The 24,570-nt window shown below is 54.2% G+C and overlaps 1 protein-coding gene and 1 long non-coding RNA gene across 16 annotated transcripts in view; one reads left to right on the top strand and one right to left on the bottom strand.

The window, feature by feature from the left end:
* Positions 1-8,975: 8,975 nt before the first annotated feature.
* On the bottom strand, positions 8,976-11,295 carry LOC130833352 (uncharacterized). Its single transcript, XR_009048456.1, has 3 exons — positions 11,271-11,295; positions 9,868-10,045; positions 8,976-9,264 (listed from the first exon to the last, which is right to left on the bottom strand). It is a non-coding gene; the product is annotated as an uncharacterized LOC130833352 (long non-coding RNA).
* A 2,906-nt stretch (positions 11,296-14,201) lies between these two features.
* RIPOR3 (RIPOR family member 3) overlaps positions 14,202-24,570 on the top strand; it is a 31,272-nt gene continuing 20,903 nt past the window's right edge. For 2 of the 15 annotated variants that reach the window (XM_057702905.1, XM_057702906.1), the window contains exons 1-3: positions 14,206-14,479; positions 14,832-14,950; positions 21,940-22,086. In XM_057702905.1, coding sequence (XP_057558888.1) covers positions 14,336-14,479; positions 14,832-14,950; positions 21,940-22,086 — 410 coding nt within the window. In that variant the 5' untranslated portion in view covers positions 14,206-14,335. Of the gene's footprint in view, positions 14,480-14,831; positions 14,951-17,860; positions 18,231-18,337; positions 18,403-21,939; positions 22,087-24,570 lie in introns of those variants that run through there. The other 13 variants (XM_057702907.1, XM_057702908.1, XM_057702910.1 and 10 more) reach the window with 11 other exon arrangements.

Raw genomic sequence — 24,570 nt, forward strand, 5'->3', positions numbered from 1 at the left:
TCCTAAGCGGCTGCTCTGTCTTGCGTGCCCACTAGCAGAGTCCGAGGGTTCCAGTGTCTCCACACCCTCTGCAGCACTTGTTAATGTCCGTCTCTTTGCTTACAGCCATCCCAGTGGGTGTGAAGTGGTATCTCACTGTGGATTTAACTGGCATCCCCAGCAGTCAAGGTGCATTTAATTGGAAACTTCCGGACTCCATGGCCCAAGCTCCAGCCTCCTGTGGCCAGAACTGGGGTCAGTGGGAACAGAGGCGGGAAGACTCACTGAGGCTGGGGGAGGGGAGGCAGGACTCAGCAGCTGCTCTGGGGACAGAAGGGAAAGAGAAGGGCAGTCAAAGGGGCCCCGGGGTTTGGAGCCTGGAGAATTTGGGGTTGGTGAGGGCAAGTGCCAGGAACAGAACTGGGAGACTGGACCCACCTTTCCTCCTGGGTCAAGGGTGAGCTTCTTCCTCACAAGGACAGGCCTTGGCCTTGGGCTTCATTGAGATGGAGGGAGACAGAGTGAGGCAGCAGGACTCCCCTCCAGGGAAGCCAGAGCAAAGGGGGTCTTGAAGAGGGAAGTATCCCCAGGCCTGCGCCAGACTCCAAGTGGGGCCCAGAGCTCTAGGCCTCACTCCACCAAGAACGTTGGGCACATACCACCCACTGTCTCCAAGGTTGTGAGTTTCAGGTCCTGACACCAAGGACATGGGTTGGGTCTCATTCCTGTGCCCTTGGTGTGGGGGCGGGGCTCTGACGACCACAGGCCCCCTGTTGTTAGTTGTCAGCTGCCAGCTGATCTCTCATCAGTAACATGCACAATGTTCGTGTTTCTTGAGCATCTAATATGTGCCCTTATGACATACACTGATGCTGTAGATGCATTTAATTTCCATCCCCATTTCACAGATGAGCAAACTGAGGTTCTGGGCTGTGAGGGAGGTCTTGTAGCCAATCCCCCACAGTCAGCGAGTCGGACAGTCAGGAGTCCAACCTCGTCTCGGTCCAGGCCACGCTGGGAGGGGGATGATGTAGGAGCCTTCTGGTTTAAGGCCTTCTTCACGGGGGCTGGTCATTTTTCTACTGCTAGGTAACAAATTGCCAGAAAGTCAGCATCTCAACGCAATCACATGTATGAGCTCCCAGCTCTGGAGGACAGGGGTTGGTATCTAAGATGTTGGGTAGACCGAGTTCTTGTTTGGAGGGTCTGGGGACAAATCCACTTGCAAGACCATTCTCATTGGTGTCATTCAGTTTCATGTGGTTAGAGGGTAGTCCCACTTTTTTAGTAGCTGTCAGCTGGGGCCACTTTCAGCTTGTAGAGGCTTCCAGTTTCCCAGCCACGTGGCCCCCCATATTCAAAGCCAGCAATGGAGACTCTCTCACACCGAATCCTCCCCTTGCTTTAAATCTCTTCTGCCTGGAAGAGGCGGTCCTGTTTCAGGGCTCACCTGAGTAGGTCAGGCCTGCACAGGATAATCTCCCTTTTGCCACAAAGGTGACATACTCCCGGAGTCATATCTCCTGATATTCATAGGTTCCATCCACACTCAAAGGGGACAGGATTTCATTCAAGGTCAAAGGTCCCCGGGGGTCATCGTAATATCCTGCCGGCCATGGAAGATCTTAGGTTCTAATAATAGCAACAGCAATAGCCACAGGAAGGGTGGTACTTGCTTTTACTTGCTCAGAGCATCATGGTTTCCAGACCGACTCTACATCTGTAATCCAGTTGGAGCCCAGCAGCGATGCTCTGAGGTACAAGCATTATCCCCGTTTTACCCAGGAGAGAGACGGACGCCTAGTTAGCGTGTCTGGGGCTCGAGCCCAGATTCTCTGACCCCGAGCCAGCCCAGGGCTCTTGGCGCCCACAGCACCCCTGCCTGCCATCAGAACCCTCAGACCTCATTACCGTCCTTGGAAAGGGCGAAGCATCTGTTTCCAGCCAGCCCAGCCCTCGGGGAACGCTTCCCTGCAAACTCACCACATTGGGTCATCGAAACTCCAGCATTTACAGGAACTGCCACTGGGCTGGGTGAAGCTCACCTCATTAGGCAGGAAAACGAGTGAAGACTGAGGGGGCGCAGAATCAAAACAGCATGTGTGCAGGAAGAACCCCGCAGCGGGGGAGGGCGTCTGCCCCAGGCCGTGACGCTCTGGCTGAAAGACAGGGGGCCACGCTGTCCAGAGGGCCACGTGTCAAGTAGCGGTCACCACTTCCCTTGTCTCCATGCGCCAGGCACGGGACTCATGTGGGTGCCCCGAGCGGCGGCCCCTGGTGCCGACATCTGTCAGGCTTCTGGGTACCCCTCCTCTTCGTATTAACCAGAGCCTGAGACCCCAGTGGGAAATCCCTGCCCACCACACACTATCTCCAAGGATTATCGAAGGCCTTACCATTTCTTCTAAATAGCTTTGTGGTCATGTGTTAATTTAAAAAAATTTGTCATTCTTCTCCTAAAATTGCTGTGTTGCCCCCTTTCATCTCATGCTGGATGCTCCAATTCTTTTGTTTTTCCTAAAGTTTTGCTGCCACAAGGCTGCTGGGAGAGCGGACTTTGGAGATATCTGTGGTGAGCGAGTGCAAAAGAAGCTGGCTAATTTAAGCTGAGGGGGTCTCCTGGAAGTCATGGGGGGGGGGTCACTGAATGGATCCAGAAAAGCAGGGCTGGAAGTGGCCTGAACCAGGGGCTCAGGAACCCAAGATGGTCTCACAACAGACACCACAGTCAGGGACTCACTGAAGCCAGAGCGAACGAAACCCAGCGTGTTCTGTCTCCCGTCCTTTGACTCCAGTTTCCCTTCCCAGGGAAGCCATGTCTGCTGAGCCTGCCGAAGCTCTTGTCCTCTCCTTAGTGAGGGGATGGTGGCGCTCTGGGCTAGTCCCAGGAGAGTGAAGGCAGTGGGTTAGAAAAAGGGAAACACGGTGCTGTCAGGAAGAAAGTCCACAGATTTGGGGATAATGGGAACCCAGGGGTAGCACACTTGGAAGTAAAGTCTAGAATCCCCCATCCTCAAATCCCATTGCCTGGAAAATGTCCCATGTTCTGCCCTCCCCTCCCCTCCCCTCCCCCACAGCCTTCCCCATCTCCAGCTGTCAATCATCAACATGCACATACCTGTGCTTTCTTACACGGAACAGTCTAGCATCTCTTCTCCGACTCCACCAATGCCTGGAGCCCACCTTAGCACATCCCAAACCTCATTCAACTGCTGGGCTACACGTAGTGTCTTCGACCTGCTATGGGTTGAATTGTGTTGCCCGTGCACAAGATATGTCGAAGTCCTCCCCCCTTGTACCTGTGAATGTGAACTTGTTCGGAAATAGGGTCTTTGAGATGTAATCAAGTTCAGATGAGGTCTTTTGGGTGGGTCTCCGTCCAATGATGATGTCCTTGTAACTAGAAGGAGATGCCTTGTGAAGACAGAACGCGCAGGAAAAGGCCATGTGATCCTCAAGGCAGAGATTGGAGTAGTGCAGCCGAAAGCCAAGGAAGGCCAGGGATTAATGGCCAGCACCAGAAGCTGGAAGAGGTGAGGAACGACTCTTTCTTAGAGGCTTTGGAGGGAACGTGGTCCTGCCGACACCTTGACTTTGGACTTTCAGCCTCCAGAACTGTGAGACAATACATTTCTGTTGTTTAAATGGTCCTCTGCTACGGCAGCTGCAGAAAACTAAGATACTACCTCAGGTCTCTAACCTTAGCAGCACAAAGCTGTAGGCAAAGCCATAAATTATAGTTTGGTTTTTCCTTTCAGTGAGGAGGGAAAAAGGCACATCCTGGAAACTGTAAAGTAAGGTAATTGATTTCAATGGTTTCTATTTCACAGACGAGGAAACTGAGGCTCAGAGTGTGTGACTTGTCCAAGTCACAGAGTTAGAAGGAGGCAAAGGCTGGACTTGAACATGAGTTTTTTGACCCCAAGACTTGTACTCCTCACCCTCCCTGTGAATGTGTGGCTGTGTATCTCGCAGGTTATTGCAGAGTCCCCAAATCCTAGTCCCCAGATGTCACTTTTCTTTAATACATGAACTGTCAACTTCGTACTAGCTTTGTCCTTACGGGCACTACCTGTTCCAGCCACATTTTCTGTAATTTAAGCCTCTGTAAAGCGAGCCCTCTTTCCCTGGTGATTTTCATTACAAAATTGGAGATGCATTCCCACCAAAATCATCTCCCTATAGACCCAAGAAAGAATGTTTGGCAAAGAAGGAATTAATTGATAAACAGCTTGTAGTATACTAACTCCAGTGTCTGCCTGGAATGTTTTGCAACACTTTTGGGAACTCCAGGGTTATGATTTCAGCACAATCTGTTTATCTCAGGCTATTAAGCCACATGCATGTTCCTCATGCTTGGGGATCCAGGGGCTTCACTCTGAGCGGCAAGAACAGAGACCCTCTCTCACTTTCTGGGCATTTGTAGTGGTTGGTAGAGCAGGGTTGCAGTCCCTGGGGAGTCCAGCAGGGGTCTTCTTCCAACAGGAAATAAATTGAAGGTTGACGATTCTTGAAGTTCAAGGCCTTGGGGTGCTAGAAAATATTAAGTCTGTTCCTTTGGGAGGAATCTACCCTCCTTACAATGTGGGTTAACCAGTTGGCATGAAGTCACTCAGTCCTGAGAATGGGGCAAGAAAAGGGGTGGGAAAAAAATCTGACTTTTCCTGCCTTCTTGCCCCCGGGGAGGCAGTGGAGCTGAGGCCAGGGTGCCTGGGACAGTCTCTGTCTTCCCAGTCAGCACCAAGGGGAAAAGGACCCTGCACGTTCGCACTGTTGAAAGGAAAACCAGAACAGCAGCCTGGCTTGACTTTTCCCCTGTAAATCGTTTACCTCGGGACAACCAGATGGCTCATCTCGTGTTGACCCCGTGACCATTTCTCGTGCTGTTAACAGCCTCTGTTTGCAAGCAGTCCTGCCCCACCGGCCCACGTGCGTATGCAGGAGTCCCAGGGCCTGCTGGCTGGGGGAGCCTCGGGCATTCCAGGAGGCTGACTCAGTACCGCTGGGCTACGGGTCTTCATCAGGGTGCAGGGGCTGGTACTTCAGCTGTAAATGGGGTGTGGGGCTGCCTTACAGGGTAGAAATAGGATGGATTATGTAAAGGCTTTGCAATCCCTCCCACGCCCCAGCCCCTCACTCCCCAACCTCCCGCCCCGCCTTTACCATGACAAGACCTGGCTGTGATAAATGTTTGAGGGGTGGGAAGGAGGCCCTTGCCTTCCTGGGCAGCGAGCTCTCCGGCGGCCCTATCTGGGTTCCGTCCTTAGGCACCGCCGCCTCCCGGCCTTGTGGGTGTGGTGTGGGAGTGAGATTTTAATCCTAAGAGTTCCCACAAGGCCCGCACCTGGGGTGGAATGTAAGACAGATGGGCATTTTAAAAAGCTCACTGGTTTCCAGGTGGGGGCATACGGCAAGTGGAAGCAGGGAGACCAGAGGAGACCCAAGAGGCAATGGGGGCTTGGTCGTGGGGTGAGGGTGGAAAGGGGACAGATTCAGGGTGTTTCTGAGAAGCAGGGCACACAGTGAAATCTCTTGACCAAGGAGGAGGAGAGAGATGCCCTTAAGGGTCTTACGGCCCCACTGCCTGGAAGGGAAAACTCTCATTCCAGATCTGAAACAATTTTAGAGGTGCAAAAAGCAGGTTCTAAACTCTAAAACGTAGAAGGAATGTTCACAGAGCCAGACACATAAATATTTGAATCTTCTGTTACACACACAGGCACACACACGCAGGCACACATGCACGCACTCCCCATTAAGAACAAGGTAAAAGGTGAGGGGTTAGGAGAAAATCAAGAAAAGATCACCAATCCAGGATTTATAAGTAGCCCCTGGAAATCAGTGAGATCAAGCGAGATAACTGGGGAACCTCCCTGGTGGTCCAGAGATGGTCCAGGGGTTGAAAGTCCACACCGATCCCACATGTGCTGTGCGCTGCACAGCTACAGCTCAGCCTGAAAAACAGATAACTATACAGAGATATGAATTTGTGAGCCACAGAAACAAGACTCTAAGGACAATGCACACGTGGAAACATACATGAGCTCGCTAAGACACACATTCAAACATGACTTCTGTCCAAATACTACTTAACCCATTTTAGAGATCTGGCCATTGAGGTCTATGGTTGACAACCCAAGGCAGAAACCAAGGCTCAAATTGCTTAAACCTGTGTCAGAATGGGACGAAGTGAAACCTGCAGTACCACATTTCACTGAGGGTCAAATGAGCTGATTTGGCTCAAGTGCAAGATCCAGCCTGGCTCTCTTAGCTCTTCCATCTTGGGGGTCAGGTCCAGTGGAATTGGGAGAGGGGAGGGGGAGATAACACTGAGAAGAGGGAGGCGGGCAGGAAAGGTGAATCTTATTTGCATAATAAAGATGTGTGAGAGGGACCTGCAGAGGGAGCACAGGGCTGGAGGTGGAAGGACTGATCTAGAGGAAGACAGACTGGAGGCTAGGAAAGGGCCAAGCGCTGGGCCAAGTGATGACTTCCGTGCCACTGCCGCCACCAGCACCTTGGCCTTCCAGGGACAATTCCTGCATAAAAAATATTAAATAGTATAGTATATTATGACTGGTATAAAGATGGATGTATTATATAATAAAATACATTTTATTAATATATATATAACTAATATAATTTTACATTATATAATAAAACATTCTCTTTGACCTAAAAGTTCATTTTTTAATCTTCTGATTTTCAAAAGTAATCCTCACGTGTTCGTGGGGCCTGTGCACTGTGCCCCTGTCCCTGGTGGAGAAGTTGGCCCTAACTCTTCTTCCACAGACAGCAGTCGGAAACAGAGTTCTTTCCCAGTCCTTTTGGCTGGTTTGGAGAGAGACTCCCGGGCTCTGATGTCCAGCTGTGTGGTGGGGGGAGGGTCTGTGTCCCCAGGATTACTGAGAATTCCAGGCAGTTCATCCAGGGCGGACTGGTTGGCCCATGTGGCCGGCAGAGTTCTGCCTGCCTGGGTTTGAATCCAAACCCTACCCGTGTTGAGCTGCCCCAAACCAGTGCGTGCGTTCATCAGTGGTCAGGCTCTCTGGGATTAAAAAGGTAAGTAGCCTTTGGGTCTCTCCTGGCCTCCAGGTGGGGGGTTACAATGAGAGCAGTTCTCACGCAGAACTCTGATATAACAGCAAACACCCCCCAAGGAGGAGGCGAACCTCTCCTCCAAGCTCAAGGCCTCGCGCTCAGGCCTCCAGACCTTTGTCTGTGCCCTGATGTGTGTGTGCGTGTGCACACGTGCGTGTCAAGGGTGGGGGTGGCAGAGGCCCAGTGGGAGCTGTAGGACCAGGGCTCCTTCTAAAGATGCCAGGCTCCTGGGCCCCCCAGGTCCCCACACCCTATTCATGTCAGCAGAAGGAGCCTGAACAACACTTGTAGCCAACGGAATACAGTATCGTCAACACGACTCCTTCTGCCCGTGAGAAATCGTTCCTGACACGCGGCAGGCCAATTCACCAGCCCTCTAGTGCAGGTGTGACGCGCTGCCTGTAACCTTTAACCTGCTGGTTGCCAGGGGTCACCATTCTGTCCCCTGGGGGACAGCGCGGTGTCTGCAGACGGTCTCATTTGTCCCAGCTGGGGGGTGCAGAGCCATGCTGCTAAATACGCAGCACACCCCCTGCGGCGAAGAATGGCCCTGCCCCAAAGGTCCGCGGTGCTGAGGTAGCGGCCCTCCCATGGCTGCTTCTGAGTGGGGACCCTGATTAGTGCCATCCTCCCAACACCAGTTCACCCCTAGGATGCGGACTAGGTCTACCCACACCTGGGCCACGCCGTCCACACGCAAGCGATTTCAGGTGAACTATTGAAGACCTGTTGCCTCCACGTGTTCATTCAGGCCATTTCAGTTCTACCAGTCTCCGCTTCCCGGTCTGTAAAATGGGGTGGTAACAGTGCCCACCTCAGAGGGGTGCTGTGGGGAGATGCCCCGCCCCTCCTGCCCAGCCCTGTTTTCATTCCTGGTCCTAAGCAGACCAGGGTGGGGGTGGTGTTCCCAGAGGCTCAGCTTCATCACCCCCCCATCTCTGGGCAGCCCCAGCCTCCTGCCCCCACCCCACCCCTGTGGTGGCCTCAGGATGCTCCTTCCCCCAAGAGTTGCTGTCTCTTCCAGGTGGCCCCTGGTTGACCCGCTGATGGGAGTGTGTCGGTGGTGATCAGGGACCATTTAAATTAAAACACTCCCTGGATATTTCGCAGAAATTCATGAGTCATCTTTGCCTCGTAAAACCCCACTGGAGTTGGCTGGGAGTGTGGACAATATCTGTGGACCTTTAAACAAAAATTTTTTTAAAAAAAGAGGAAAGTTTCTCCTTTGATCCCAGGTTCATCCTGAAAAGCAACGTTCTCTAGGTTGGAGGACACGCCATCAGCTTGGCGGCTTGATTACTGTGCAACTGAGGACAGCTTAGTCAATCTCTCGATTTTCTTCACATGAACATTTTTTTTTTCTAATTATGAGGGAATACATGTCCATTGTAACACATCGGTATTGTTTCAAAAATAAAACATGCTGTATACAGTTTACATCTTGCTCTGGTTTACTCACATCTTATTTCAAACATTTGCCCATGTCATTATTCCTCAAAATCATATTCCTAATGGCCTCACAAATTTCCTCATATGGGTTCTCTAAACTTTCTCTTGCACTTGACCATTTGTGGCTGCACCCCCAGTGTTCCCATCTGTGAAATGGGCACAGGTGTGCTGTGAAGTCCAATGAGAGGGCCTGCCTGTCCTCTGCTGTGACTAGTCCTTGACGAGCCAATGGGTTGGAGTTGGAGCAGGACAGGAACTCCTCCCAGGCCTGCCCTGGGCAGGAAGGACAGAGAGGGCCATGGACTGCGTAATACACTGAGGCCAGGGGCCCTCTTGGATCCTGGATCCTGACTCCCATGCCGGGTCTTGAACCATCTGGCCGTCAGGAAGTTTCCATTTGCCCTGCAGCTGTGGGACAGTGAACTCTGGGGCGGGGGGGGGGGGGGGGGGCAGTTGGGGCTCCCCAGGGAGCTGCTTGCTCTTCTCTTACAGCAGAAGCCAGAGCCGTCAGCTCATCTGCCTCCCTGAGGCCGGCTGGCTGTCTGCAGAGACACATCTAGGGTCTCCAGGTGCCACTGGCTCCAGGTGCCACTTCCACGGTGGCCCCTGAGAGCTGGTGGCAGAACCCAGGAATCTGGGCAGCCTGGCAGGTGGGTTCCTACTTGCTCTGTTTAAGCCAAGGGTCCTTCAAATCCGTACTCTCTTCATTTAAACACACTATTAAAAAAAAAAACACTTTAAATCATACAGAAGACCGTTTGCTCTAAATGGAAGGTTACCTTAAATGAAATTCAACAAAACAAAACAACCTGAATACATTCAAGCTAGTCCTCTGCCCGCCCCTGGCTCTGTGCCCGGGCGCCGGCTCTGTGCTCTGTCGAACAGGAAGGGTGACAAGTGTCAGAGAGCCGGGGAGGCAGGATGAAAAGGGGACTAAAGACTAAAAGACTAAAGAGTAAGATAACTCTCCCACGGAGCGAGGCACGGGGTCCACTGGGCATCCTTCACTTGGCCCAGAGTGTGCTGTGCTTGGGGGAAGCCTGAGTTCTAGCCCAGTCATCCCATTTTACAGACCGGGAGACAGAGGTTCGGAGGGGTGGGAACTTGTTCAAGATCGCATGCAGCTGGAACCACATTCTCCTATTTCTCTAGGCACTTCTTCCCAGCCCCATACAACCTGGCTCAGGAGGGGCTCAGCAGAGAGAGGGGCACCCAAGAGGATGTACTTCTATCCTGGGCGGGGCCACAATGGGAGTTTAAGTGGGCTCCAGTGGAGCAGCAGGGCACTGCGTTTTGGCAGGGACAGGGAGTTTGGATTCTTCTGGATCTTCCATTTACCTCTGGGTGATCCGGGCAGGTTGTCTGACCCCTCTGGTCTGGGTCTGGCCATCGGTAAGATGAGGGAGTTGGACTCTGTCCGGTGCGGATGGTCTGGTTCCCAGAGCAGCCTCCTCAGGACTCCCTTCCCTCTTCTGTATAAACTCACATTCCTCATCCTGGGCTATTTTGCCATATCCTTTCATGCTAAACCAAAGGGCTATTTTGGAAACTGCTATAAGCAAACTAATCCCTGGCTGGCATTTGAGCGGATATAAAAGAGCCCTAAGTGAGGGACTCAGGCATAAACGCTGCCCAGCCCTGAGAGCCCACGCCGCTAAATTTAGAAGCATCACCTCCAAATGAGGTGAAATTGCTGGTTCCCTGTGGCCGGCGGGCAGCTCTGGGCAGCGCCGAGCAGGACAGATTTAGCGGAGCAGGACCCTGCTCCCTCCGGCCGCACCTGGGGGGAAGAGGCCCAGGACGGTCCCCTCAGTGTCTGGGGAGCAGCTGCTGGGCAAGGAGCCCTTTCAGCCGACCTGCCCGACCCGCGCTCCCCAGCTGGGTCCAAGCACCTGGTGCTGCCCGGGTGCCAGGCTGGAGAGAGGCAGCGAGGGACACGCGGGGAAGACGCAGTCCTGTCTGCCTCCGAAGGTTTGGGACCTGCATGACTTCTGTGCTTCTCTCCTCTGCCCAGGGGTCCAGAGAGGTCCCCGTCCTGTCTCTCATGCCCCACAGACTGCCGGCTGCCCGCGGCTGCCTTCCCTGCCCACAGTCCAGCCGCTAAAGGGTAATGCCGGCGGTGGGGGGGAGGAGGAGGGGGAAGGTCTTGGAGGAGGAGTGGGGTCTCCCAGGTGCCCAGCCTCCGTTCTCAGTGGTCAGTGCCGCTGTTGTGTCAACAGCTAAACATGAAGAGGATGACCCTTGGTCAAAGGTGGCAAACATCCTTTGGGATGTGTCAGGAGCCCACTGAAGCCTCCTGGGATTCCTAGGTCTCTGTCCCGCCAGCTCATGCCCAGTCTACCAGAGAGGGGACTGTTTTGCAGCCGGCTGGGTGAGATCACAAGGGTCAACCACAAAGGATCGGCCCCACTAGGGACTGGCCAGCAGGGGGTGCTGCTGGGATCTGACAGTGGTCCAAAGGGACCTCAGCTCCCGCACTCTGAAGTCTGCAGGGGACAGGGGACGGGGCTTGAGGTTTCTTGGCCACCATGGTGCTACATATCTATCTTGGCAGGTCCCGGTCATCCTGCTTCCATTCTGGGGCTCCCTCCCTCCCCCCCAGGCTCATGGGAGGGCTGTGTGTATCCTCAGCACAGACCCCTCGGAGGCGGGTGCAGCCTAGCTTGATGAAGTAGCATGAAGTAACCAGGCTTTGGAGCCTGTCACGAACAGGTTCAAATCCCAGTTCTGGCGGTTCCGACCTGTGTGACCTTGGATGAGTCATTTCCCCTCCTCTGAGCCTCGGTTTCTTTATCTGCAAAATGGGAATGATAATAATAATATTTGCCTCATATAGTGTTGGGAGTATTAAATGAGATTTTAAGCCTTTAGAGCAGGTAGCAGGCAGAGTGCTGGCCACCCAGGGTCATCCATCAATAGCTACTGCTTTTGTGAATAACGTTTTAGTGGAACATAGCCAGGCTCATTCATTTGCATATTATCTGTGGCTGCTTTAGCACAGATAAATCGGTAGAGTTGAGTAGCTGTGACAAAGACTATAAGACCTGCAAAGCCAACAAAAATTCACTATCTGGCCCTTTACAGAAGACATTTGTCCACCACAGCCTTGGAGTCCAGCACATAGTGGAAGCTCTTATCTTTATCCTATTCTTCCACTGCCTGCGCCTTGGGCTGCACAGCCTGCTGAAGCAGCCTCAGCCTTCCACTCCTTGTCCTCTGGTCCCATAAAGATGTGCTGTGAATTTTTCAAGCCCTGGAGAACGCCCCTGGCCCTGCCTGCAGGGAATTCTCTGTCTAGTGGGAGAGGCAGACAAGTCACCATTCACTGTCCACTGTAACTAAAGTGAGCCAGGGACTCGGGGGAGGTCCAGGAAGGCTTCTCGGGGGAGGTGACATCGAGGCTGGAAGAGGAAGGTTGAGAGTCTAGCCAGGAGGCCAATCCCCACGTGGCAGCCAGACCTCACATTGAAAAATCTGCTCCCTGAACCAGCCTCTTTACCTCTTAGAGCTTCTTTCTTCCTATGAAAGTGGGGTCACTGAGCCTCACGGCCCTGTTGTAATTAGTCCGCAGCCAGGTGCTGGCACATTGCATGGGTCTGCACCGAACCTTAGTTCTCCTCCTCTGTCCTCCTTTCCTAACGCTGGGCAGGAAGAGGGTGGGGTTTGTTCTAGCAAGCTGCGAGCAGAGGAACTGTTTAGCAATTATCTTTCTCTCTTATCTTGAAGTGGCGGACCGGGGAGGCTGGAGGAATGGCCCAGAAGGCCTAGGAGCGAGGGTGGTGGGGATGTGGAGGGAGAGGGTGGCGGGAGGGGCTTCTGGTCCCCCCACCCCGGGGCTGGCTCCAGAGTTCACCGCTGACCTTGGGGATCTCCCTGCCTGCTCCCTCCTCATGCCCTTGGCTCTGGTGGAGGGAGAGCGTGTTTAGCAGGTTGAGAAGGTTCCAGTGCCACCCAGAGCCTGTGCTGATAGGGGTGGGGGCAGTGGTGTGCTGATAAAACTTTAACAATGAGCAGGAAAAAAATGAAAAAAAAAGAAAAAAACAAACAAACCCAAACCTTCAAAGCCTAATTCGCAGCACTTGTCCATTTCCATGCTGTACCTAACTCTATCGTGGCTGATTTCAAGCTATCAACATTGCTGAAAATTAACCATCGGCTCTTGTGAGCTGGTCCAAGCCGGCAGCAGGACAGCCCAGGTGGGAACTGGGCGGGGGGCCGTGGGGGTCCCTCCCATGGGGCTGGGGTGGACCCCTGGAGTGAGGGATGCCTGACCATGTACCTGAGAAGTGCTGGCATTGGCAACAGTCACACTCGGGTTCTCCGCCTGGCTCTGCCGCTTCCTAGCTGGGTCCCTGAGCTTGTCTTGTTACCTCTCTGAGCCTCAGCTCATCTATTGAATCAGGTTCGCAACAGCTCCTACGCTTCAGGGGGATGAGTGGATCAAATAAGATAACTTACATAAGGCATGTAGTAGTGGACAGCTGGCCTAATCACAAGCACTCAATAAACGATGCCTCCACTGCCAGATTGCATCGATTTCCCCATCCGTACACCAGGCTGCTGTTCACGGATCTACTGCATGGGACAGTCCCTGGCACTGGGGCTCGCCACACAGTGGGTGCTCAGCAAACACTCGCCGCTTCCCCCGTCAGGGCCAGAGGTCGCGCCTCGCTCATCTGCCCCAGCAGCTGGGGTCTCCAGGCTGGGGTCTTGGTCAGCCAAGGGCACAAAGACAATCAGCTCTTTCCCGTGTCTATTTCACAGTATGTGCTGTCAGCACACTGTCTCCTTGGCCCTTTTCTGAATTTCCATTTTACAGATGTGATCACCGAGGCCCAGAGCCAGTGAATGCCTGCAGAGGGGGTTTGAGCCCAGGTCCGGCTTTCTTGTTTCTAGCGCTCACCTATGCACAGCACATGTGGGGCTGTGGGGTGTGGGAAGTATGGGAGGAGGAGGAAGCATGTGAGGGCTGTGCCGGGGGGTTCAGAGTGAGGGCTCTGGAGCTTACGGTGGGGGCTGACGACAAACAAAACGCGGGACTAGACACTGGACAGATGTGGCTCCAAAGAGAACGTTACTCCAGGCAGAGGCCCCAGGGTGGGCAAAGGTGTGGAGTCTGGACTCAGCCGCTGGGTGAGGGGATGTGGGAAGCAGGGGCCCCACTGAGTGGGAATAGGAGGGAGTTGGCAGAGTGCAGCTTTCCCAGGGCAGTGGGGTCCCTGGAATCTTTGTACTGACACCACCCTGGCTGAGGAGCGAGGTATGAAACTGTAGCAGCAGAGATTTAGGTTAGATATGGTGGAGAACTTTCCTACTGTGTTGGAAGACATTGGGTGATATTCCCAAGGGATGTGGTGGCACTTTTCCAATCTCGAGATGGTTTGGAAAAACATAAAGACAGCCAGGTTCTAGGCTGGCCTCGCTGCAGGCTGGCTCAGAGATGGGGCAATGGATCGAGGGCCTCTGCAAGCCTTTGATGCCTGCAGCCGGCCTCATGTGAGATGGGCTTGGTCATTGCCTGCTCAGAACCTCCCATGGCTCCCAGTTACCCTCAGCCAATTGCAAGGCCAACGTCCTCCCTGGGGCCACCAAGGCCCCCTGACTTGCGCTCTGCCGGCCTCTCCAACTCACCTGGAGCCACACCCCAAACCACTGAACTTCCTTCTGTTTTTGGATTACACCTTGTCCTCTGCACCTCCAGGCCTTTGCTCATGCTTTTCCCTCTGCTTCAGATACCTTTCCCTCTCCTCCCCTTCCCCTTCTTCCGTCCTCAGCCTTTCCTTCTCAGCTTTTGGTCGCCTCCTCCATGGGTGGGTCTGGTACCCCCAGCGTTTCCCTCTGGACTTCCTACTATAATGGTGGCTCGTCAGCCTCCTGCTGGACCAAGCCCTGGAGGCCGAGGGCTCTGCCTGCCTGGCTCAGTGTCTGGCAAAGAAGGTGCTCAGTGGAGGTTTGTGGAGGCGTCAGGGTTACTGGCAGGGAGGGATAGCTGAGGGGAGGTGAGAAGAGCTGGTTCAGGGGTTGCTGGATTCCCCTGCACGAGGACTCAGCATCGCACAGGCATCAAGGACCCGAGCACAGATTGCAGAGACCTGGGTTCGAATCTCGCTCCTGTCCCCGCCCCAAGCTCCCTGACCTCACCAAACCTCAGTTTTCTCATCTGTGAGCTGCGGACAGCACCGGCCGCCCCCTCTCTGGGGCTGTTGTAGGGCCCTTGGGGGCCATGGTGGAGGGTGGCCGGCCTGCGTTCAGCACTCGCCAGGTGGCAGTGCAAGGCTGACTGTCTTGCCCTCTCCCTGCAGGTGACAGCCATGTCGGTGAGGGTGCGGTTCCTGTCCTCCGGAGACACAGGGGCCGTGGGGGGCATGGGTCGGAGCGCCTCCTTTGCAGGCTTCAGCAGTGCCCAGAGCCGGAGGATCGCGTAAGTTCTGCCAGGGCTGTGTGCGGGAGGCTTGCTTGAGGGCCAGGGATGGGGGACCAGCAGACAGGGCACCCTCCTCCAGCGCCAGCGACCCTGAGGCTCGTGCTCATGCCAGGCCTGCAGCCCAGGCAGTGTGTCTGTGTGTGTGTGTGTCTGTGTGTGTGTGTGTGTGTGTGTGTGTGTGTGCGCGAGTGAGACTCTTGGTGTTGGGAGAAACCTGTAAGTTGCTTCAGGTCTGAACTGGTATCACCCCACATGTTCCCGGCAGTTGATCCCAGAAGTTGACCTGCTTGAGTTTATCAGGTCCAGCTGGCATATCAGACAACTGAGACTCAGAGAGGTGGAGCCGCTCACCCACGGTCACACAGCAAGACTGAGTCAGAGTTGAACTTAGTCTCCTAGGTGCGGGCTTAGGATGGAATGTTCTTCCTGTTTGATAGAACAGGAAATAGGGCCACCTGTGACCTGGGGCAAGTGACTTCACCTCTGAGTCTGGTTTCCTCATCTGCGAGATGGGGATCACAAATGGCCCTCCCTCACGGGTTTGTTGTGAGGGTACAGTGAGGTGACCCATGGCGAGCCGCCGGCACACGCCGGCACACAGCAGGGGCTTGTGGGACGTTTCCCAGGGAGGAGGAGCGGCCTCTGCAGGAGTGGGCCTGGGCAGTACTGACACTCCGGACATGAGTGCAGGGCCCCAGCCAGAGCAGGGCCCAGCCAGAGCAGGGCCCCAGGCAGAGCAGGGCACAGAACCAAATGTCACCCTGGTGCTCCCCTGCCTGGAACCCCCCAGAGGTTCCCATTCCACTGGGAGTACAGTCCGTCCCCACGTGGCTGGGTCTGGCCGGCCAGCCTCATTCTGAACCCTGTGCTTTAGCCACGTACGCCTCTCTGTCCTCCAGGCCTTTGTACAGGCCGTGCTCTTCCCCTGGAACCTTCTCCGCGCCTCTTCTTCACCTGGCCTGGTCCTGCTTAATCTCATCAGGCCTCGGCTTCCACACCACGTCCTGGGGGGTGGGGGGACCACCTGAGCCTGACAGGCCCTCCTCACGCTCTTTCCCTCGGGCTCCCCAGCTGTACATTAGAGCCCCGTCCCCCTGCCCCCACCACCGTGAGGCAGGGCCGGCGGTCAGAGCCTCCCAGCTCACGTGCCTTGTCTCCAGGCAGCTCAGTTCCTCAGTTCCAAGGTGTGCAGGGAGGAGTGGCATCTCAGGGATGAAATCCTGGCAGCACCTTAGGAATCCCTAATTCATTCCGCAAGTGTTTATGGAGTATTCATCCTGGTCGGCCCGTCCTGGGCTCTAGAGACAGAGCCAGGCCCCCTCTCCTTTCAGAACTGAAAACAATAAGCCAGTGATAGTCAAGATGGACACAGCTGGTGGCAGGTGCTGTGAAGGAGTTAACGCAGGGGAGGTAGGAGGGCAGCAGGGGGCTCGGAGGGGCCCCCAGTGAGGCAGGGGAGCTGTTAGGCGGTTAAGCGAAGGCAGAGAGAAGGCGGAGAGAAGAGGAGCCCGATCCGGATCACATGCAGACAGGGTGCGGGCGTGCAGAAGGCTTCCAGGTGGAGGGGACAGCCCTGAGGTGGGAAAGAGTCTTGAGGGACAGAAAGTGGGCGGGTGGCCGGCCTGTGGGACAGTGGTGTAAATGTCCTGGACCCCTCTTGGGGCTCCTCGTCCTGCCCCGCCCCAACCCTGCAGGGAATTCTGGAGGCTGCCGGGCTTGGACAGGTTCTGAGATTCCTGAGTAGCCACCACCTGGCCTTGCCCTCTGAAGTCCCCTTGTCCAGGGGTGAGGAAGAAGCTGCCCATGATGGCAGAGAAGCAGCACATCTATTTTTAACTTCCTGTCTCTGTCCAACTCCCAGGGGTCTGGACCCTTGGCTCCGGGGCTGGACGATCTGGATTGGGTTTCAGGCCTCACCTCCTGGCCTTATTTCCCAGGTAATCCAACCAGGCTGAAACACGGCTACATTGCCAAGGCACTTAGCAGCAGGGGCGGATCAGGCAAAAATAACCTTAGGAGAGCAGGAGAGCCAGGCTCCACTTAGATGTCCCCAACCCTCATCCCTGCCCTGGCACCTGAGATCCCTTTGACTCTGGACAGGGTTTGTTTGTTTTTTTTTTTGCTTGTTTGTTTGTTTGTTTTGTTTTGTTTTATTGCATAATCAAAGAATTCACTTGGGGAAATAATCTGGTGAGGAAATTTTACACTAAGGTGTGAATGACTGCTATAACAAGGTCATATACAATAAATACATAATAATATAAGGCTATATACAATAAGGTGGGGGGCTGAAGAAGAGGGCCAGGCTCCGACACTGTCCCATTCTGCCCTGACTGATAGGCACGGCTGCTCTTCACCCCTTCCTGCCACTCCTCAGCCAGGTCTCCCCTCCCTCAGGCTGTCGGGCAGGGACCCTCCTGAGCCAGGAGCCCCTGCGATGTCCTCGCCATCTTGGGAATTCCTCACTGGGGAGGCTGGGAAGTGTAGGTGTGAAAACTAAGCAGCAGCCTTCATTTTCAAGGAGAGGAGGCTAGACAAAGAGGACAGAGCGGAGGGCTCGACCTCAGAAACATGTATCAGGAGAAACAGGCTAGGACGCGTGAAGCACGTGGAGCAGAGCTGGCCCTTTGCAGGCTCCGTGTGTGTGTCTGTCATCATCCCTGGGCCTCTGGTACCACCAGACACAGGAGGAAAGGTGAGCTTACACTCAGCTTTGAGTCCTCACCTGAAACGTGTCCAGTCGGCCCTATTATTTACTGCCCCATGCCCAGCCCCGCCTACCTCCAGATCCCGCACCTGCAGTCGTCATGCACCAGGGCCTCCGAGAGTATCTCCCAATGACACCAGGTAGAAGGACTGGCCTGGTCGCCTCATGTGAGAGCTGGGGCTAGTGGGTCGCACGTGCCCATCTGGAAGCTCGTCTGGCATGCCGGGGGACGTTCAATATTTACTGAGTCCTCCCAGAGCTGCTGTAACATCCGCCCTTGGACATTGCTCCCTGCCCTGGCAGTTGGGACACCAGGCCAGATATGCAACCTGATTTCGCCATCTGGAGGCTGAGAATACATCGCCGTCCCTGGCGGGGCCGGCCCTTGGAGGGGCCACCACACCTGCTCTGTTGAACATCAGACAAGAGCACTGGGCTCAGAGCTTGCCCAGGCCAGCGCTTTTAGGCACAGCTGCAGAGCAAGGGCGAGGAAGTTTCCAGGTAGATGGAAGTGCGACCCAGCCAAGGGCACGCACCTGCCGGGGACTGTGGGCCGCTGGGAGCTGGCAGGTGAGTGGGGCTCCTGCAGCCCTACCTCCAAGCTGCTCGCCCACCCCACCTGCCTACCTGCCCACTTGCCAGGGACCCTAGCCTGTCTGAAACTCACTTCTCTCGAGGCTGCAGCCCTGCCTGCCCCTGTCGGCCTGGAGATGGCAACTTTGTGGAGGGTGTGTTCCAAGAGGTGAGTGATGTGGCCTCCGGGAGAGTGGGGGAGGAGGGCGCATAGCCCTTTCCTGGGCTTTGCAAAGTGTCACTTGACATATAATATATGAATCACAGCAGCAGCTGGTGTAGGGGTGAGCGCTACTGATGTGACAGGCTTTGTCCCCAGGGCTCCACGCACGTTACCTGGACTCAAACATCACTTGATTAGAGGAGCCTTCCTTGTTCACTCTTTAAATTCATTACCCTGCCTTTGTTTTTTTTTTCTCTTGGCACTAGGCACTATCTGATATATAATTTTTAAAGTTGAAGTATAGTTGCTGTACAATATAAGTGATATGTACTTTTTTAAATTACCTTATTAACTTTAGGACATATATGGCACTTAGTCTTTCCTGGGAACTGCTTGACTCTCTTTACATTTATTAACTCATGTAACTCTCACGGCAACCCTTTCTCTGGTCCCCATTTTACAGATAAGAAAAGTGAGGCACAGAGAGGTTCAATAACTTACCCAACGTCACACAGCTTATAACTGGGGGAGCTGGATAGAGACCCCAGGGTCTGGATCCAGAGTCTGTGCTTGCTACCACTTCCCACAGTCTCCCCCAGCTGGCACGGCAGCTCGCAAGAACAGGGGTTTTGTCTCTTTTGGTCACTGTTCTACCCCTGGCTCCTAGAATGGCATCTGGTGCATAATAGGAGCTTAGTAAATATTTGTTGAATGAATATCTCATGACAGCTCCATGCGGAAGGCCCTCTTTTTATCCCCCTTTTACAGATGAGGAAACTGAGGCTCTAGTAGGTTAAGTTCCCATGACCTCTGGGGCTAAAATTTGGGCATGGGCGGCTGACCAGGAGCTTGTGTCCCATGAAATGATATGAATTCCTAGCTTGGCAAGGCCCCTGAGGTTTCCAGGGTGGGGCTCTGGATCCTTCCCTGATGCAGCATCCTTGGGACCCAGTTCTCAGTGTGCCCAGGCAAGGCCTGGGATCTGTATTTCTGGCACGCTGGCTTGTAATGGGGCTGTGCATTCATGTTGGGGAACCACAGGGCTTGAGGCTTGGTCCCCGTCAGCAGGGGTGGACAGGACAGCTCTCCTGAGTCAATCACAGGTCTCTGTGACTGTGCCTGGAATGTGCAGAGTCTGGCTGGGCTGGAAATACAGCCCGGCTGTCTACTGGGCCTCTCGGGGACCAGGGCTTGGTGATGGCCCAGTGGCCCCTCTCCCAGGCCTGGTGAAGGAGCTGGAGCTGTATCCCACTTGCCCCCTGCCCAGCTCTCCAGACCACAACCCCAACCCTGCCCCCCATGGACTGTGAACCCTCGAGGGTGTGACTCTGGCACCTTGGCTCCCGTCACAGTGCCTGACTCAGAGAAAGCCCTGCTCTGTGAGTGTTTTAATGAATGAATGAGCCTGTGCCCTTGATTTTAGACCCTAAAAGGGGAGCAGACTGTCAAGGGCACCCAGGGAGACACAGAGCTGGGTTTTTAGCAGGAGAACCTCTCCCGAGTGAAGCAGAAAAGGTAAATCCCTGAGAAAGTGGTCCTCCTACCGTGGTCTGAGGACCAACAACATCAGCAGCACCTGGGAATACGTTAGAAATGCAGATTCTCAGGCCCCACCCAGACCTGTCAAACCAAAACCTTTGGTGGGGAGGCAGTTGGGGGAGGTCAGCAATCTGAGCCTAACAAATCCTCCTGATGCTTCGATGCTTTGAGGGACCGCGAGAGACTCCTGCACCCTGCTCCCAGTGGGTGGTTAAGATTCCAGGCTAAGGACCTGGTGCATGCGGATTTGGGTCCCAGCTCTGCCATCTTACGTGACCTGAGGCAATTCACTTACCTGAGTCTTAGTTTCCCTATTTTGTAATGGGTTAATACCTGCCTCTTAGGGTAGCTGTGAAAGTCGATATTTATATAAAGCTCTTAGCAAGCGCCAGGCAGTCACAGACACTCAGAATGTACCTTCTATTGCTGCCTTATCACTCAGCTCCCCCGTGGTGCTGGTGGATCCAGCAGCCCAGTAGCTGTGGCTAGAGTTTCATTTCTCTGCTGTGTGGAGATCTTAGTTGCCATTGTCAAGGTCTTTGAAGCTGGAATTTCCCTGGGACCTGATGCTCTCCTCCCTGCACCCATCCTAGGATCTCAAAGGTGGGCAGGGCCCCCGTGTCCAGTCTCTCCAGCATCTTCCAGCATCTCCAGCATCTGCTTTGGTCAAACCTTGTCCTTGCTGTCCACCCACCCCCATCACACATGACTCTACAAGCTCCTCCTCTCCACCTTTGCTCACTCAGTTCCCCAACTTGGAATACCCTTCCTGGGGGGTCCCTTTTGTCCAGCTCTTCCTTCAAGGTCCAGCTGAGCACCTTGGGCCCGTGGATCTCCTTTGACATGCTGCATTTCCCTCGTTCACTTTAGCTCAGTATTTACTGAGTACCTACTGTTTTCCAGGCTGTGGTACAGGGAAAGATACAGATAGGATATGATTATTATAACAATAACAGACATTTATTAAGCAGCTACTAAGTGCCCCCATTGTGCCAAATGTTTGACCTGATATCTGATAGAATTCTTAACACCACTCTCCGATACAGGTTCTGTTGTTTTCCCATTTTACAGATGGAAAAACTGAGGCTTGGGTAGTGTATTAGGGTAGAAGTGAAGTTGCTTGGACAAAGACCCCCTCCCCCCCAAAGTATAGGGACTTAAATAAGATCAGTTATTCCTCCCTATTTCTCATAACAGTGTAGAGCCAATGGATGGCCTGCTCCACAGGCTGTCCGAGACCTTTTCTCTTGTTGCTCAGCCATCCCTTTGGGGGACCCCAGTGCACATGGCTGAAGCTGGCTCCTCAGTGCACCTGAGAAAGATGAGGAGGGAAGGGGGAGAAATTCTTTTCCAGGCAAGTGGAATATGTTGACTAACCCAGGCCTGGGACATGGGTTTGCCTCAGAATGCCCATGTATACGTGTGTGTGCATGTGTGTGTGCATGCGCATGCATGCATGTGTGTGTGTGTGTGTGTGTGCGTGTGTGGTGATTTGTCAGGCCACCTCCCTCCAAACTACATGTATAATGAGCAGGGTTGGGGAGATGCCTCCAGAGGAAAACTGAGGTGCTATTAACAGAGGTATGGGAATGGATGCTGGGCAGGCAAAGTCAACAGGTACCATGGGTACACCACTGGACTATGATTTGGCCTCCCATGTTGCTTTGCCTGCACACAGAGCTTGCTGCAGAACACAGACAGACAGCATTGGCATTTGGGCTGCTTGATTGTATTTCTCATTGTAAGTTAATTTCTCACATCAGGTTAGTATTATTAATATTATTCTTTTAATCATCAAATCCAAGCTCTCATTTTACAGATGAGGAAACTGAGGTCCAGAGAGTCTTAGCAACTTTCCTGAGACCAGACAGCTTGGTGGTAGTGGGGTGGGCCTCAGCCAGGTCTCTTGATTGCCTGGGGCTCTGGTCACTATTCCCAAAGTGCTGCCCCTGAGAAGGGCTTTGTCCAGACCCCTGCACTGATCCTCCCCATCCCTTCTCACAGAAAATCCGTGCACAGGAATTCAGTGAGGTCTCAAACACCTGCAAAGTCCTCCAAGATGTATGGCACGCTGCGGAAGGGGGCTGTCTGCTTGGACCCCAAGCCACAGCAAGTGAAGAAGATCTTCGAAGCACTGAAGAGAGGCCTCAAGTAAGGGTGGCTGTTTGTTCCCTTAACAAATGCATTCTTTGTCCTTGTCTGCTTGCTCCTCTCTGCCTCTTCCTGGGGAACATGGGTGGGTCTTGTTTGTAAGAGGTCACAGAGGGAGTTCCTGGTTATCTGTTTAGTCAACAAGCATGTCCTGAGTGCAGCCATGTGCTCGGCCCCGTCCATGGGTGCTGTGGGCACAGTGAATACAGCAGGGGGACCCTGGTCTCATGGAGCTCATGGCGTGGAGGGGGAGATGGCAATAAAGAAGTCATGTGACCAATACTGTAACTTCCATAAGCCCTGAGGGTGGTGAGGGAGGTGATGGAGAGACAACACATTGAAGGCCTGTCACCAGGGTGGCCCAGAGAGCCTCACTGAGGAGGTCCTAATGGTTTCTGAGAAGGAGCCATCATGCTTGCCTCTGGGGGACAAGCATCCCAGGAAGAGGGAACAGCATGGGAAAGGCCCTGAGGTAGGAGCTTGCACAACAGCTGGAGGTCAGGGTGGCTGGATTTGAGTGAAGAAGAGACTGACTGAATAACTGAGCAGAGGCTGGAACAGGAAGATTCAGTCACTTATTCCCCATGTTTTTACTGAGGGCTTATCAAGTGCCAGGCACAGGGTACAGGAGTGAACAAAACACAAAAACCCCTGCCCTGACATCCTAGTGGGGGACAGACAGACAATAAACAACATAGGAAAGTAGCATATAGAGTGTGTCAGAGGGTGGTAAGTGCTATGGAGGAAAACAAATCAGGGTAGAAGGTGGGTTGATTTTAAATAAGGTGTTCAAGGAAGGGCTCACTAAGAAGATGATGTCTGAGCAAAAACCTGAAGGGGTGAGCCCTGCAGGTAATGGGAGAACGTTCCAGGCCAAAGGAGCCACACGTGCAAAGGCCCTGGGGCAGGAGCATGATTGGGGTCACAGTGGGCAGGTCAGCATGGGAACTGAGGTGGGGGGGGCTAGTGGGCCATGGTGAGGACTTCACGTTCAGTCTGGGTGAGCTAGGAGTCATGGTGGGTTCTGAGTGGGGGAAGGACATGATGTAAGTCAGAGGTTAACAAGGTCCTTCTGGCTGTATGTGGAGAGTGGACTGCAGGGGGCTAGGGCAGGAGCAGGGAGGCCGGTGAGAAGGTGACTACAATGGTCCGGGCAGGAGATGATGGTGGACTTGACCAGGTGGCAGCTGGATGGGCTAGGGGACAGGGTCATCTTCAGGAGACATTTTGAAGGTGGAGGGATGGGGTGTTGGGGGCACAGGTGGGCAGGTAGAGAAAGATCGTCCAAGTGGGGATGAAGGGAGGTAGCTGGGGCACAAATCTGGGGTTCACGGGAGAGGTCTGGGCTCAAGAGAGGAAGTGGTTTAGGCTCAGTGTCCTCCCATGAATAGATTACGTGCACTGGGCCCCTTGAAACCATTCAGACGAGCCACTGCACACTCTCATTTGTTCAGATGGCAGTGTGCTTACTGGCCCCGTCGTGCCTCCCTAGGTATGCGGGCTGGAGTCTGTCCCCCAAACCCTACCAGTAGCCCCTCCTCAATCTTTCTCATCTCCATCCTTCCTCCTCCCCTGCTGAGGACAGTTCAGGCCACCTCCTCTCTCCCTCGGTCTGTTTGCAGCAGCCTCCTTGCTGCTCTCACAGCCCCACCCCCACCCCTTCTCCATTCCGACACTCCCTCTGCTTACGTGTCTGCCGTGGCTCCCCATTGCCCATGGAGGGGCGGCATTCAGGGTCCTTTCTGACTTTTAACCTTTCTAGACTTTCATCCTTCCCTCCCTGCGCCTTCTTCTTCATGTGCCTGTGTCTGGGCTCTTGCTAGACAGCCCTCGCGCAGTGGAGTTAGGGGAGGTTGTGGCACCCAACGGCTTTAGTCCAGCACGCGCACTTGCTGAGTGGAAGGCTGTTCCTTCTTTCTGGGGTGCGCTGCCCTGCCCTCTACCTCCTGTGATCCTGCTCGTCCTCCCTCACTAATTAATAATAACAATAATAATAACAGCAGCAGCAGCAGCAGCTACAACTTGTTTGGTGCTTCATATACATTGTGTTCTTGATGCCCTGAGAGAATCTCTCAGCCTCCTTTTCCAGGCGATGGAAATTGAATCCCAAAGACCCCAAGCAGCTTGTCCAGGATCCCACAGCCAGGAAGCAGGGAGTGGGGCTCCAGGGCCAAGGCTGCCTGTCCTGCTGTCCCCTGGGCTTAGGGTAAACGTCACTTCCCTCCATGCCAGGGCCTGGCTTCCCATGCAGGGGGCCTGCCTTGCCCTCCTCCCATGGTGCACCCAGCGCTGGTGCCGAGGGGGAGCCAGGGGTGTGCCTGGAGGATGGGGGCCTGTCTCCAAGCTGCCCCTCTCCCGGGACCGCTTCTGGTGATTCCTGTGAGGACCACACATTTGGGACTTGTCTGGGGTCAAGGGCATCCCCTTCTCCCTGGGAAGCCCAGCATTGAGGGGGCTGTGGCCTGGCAGAAGGTGGTCTAAGTG

The sequence above is a fragment of the Hippopotamus amphibius genome, chromosome 12, assembly GCF_030028045.1.
Source record: "Hippopotamus amphibius kiboko isolate mHipAmp2 chromosome 12, mHipAmp2.hap2, whole genome shotgun sequence".
Classification (NCBI taxonomy): Eukaryota; Metazoa; Chordata; class Mammalia; order Artiodactyla; family Hippopotamidae; genus Hippopotamus; species Hippopotamus amphibius.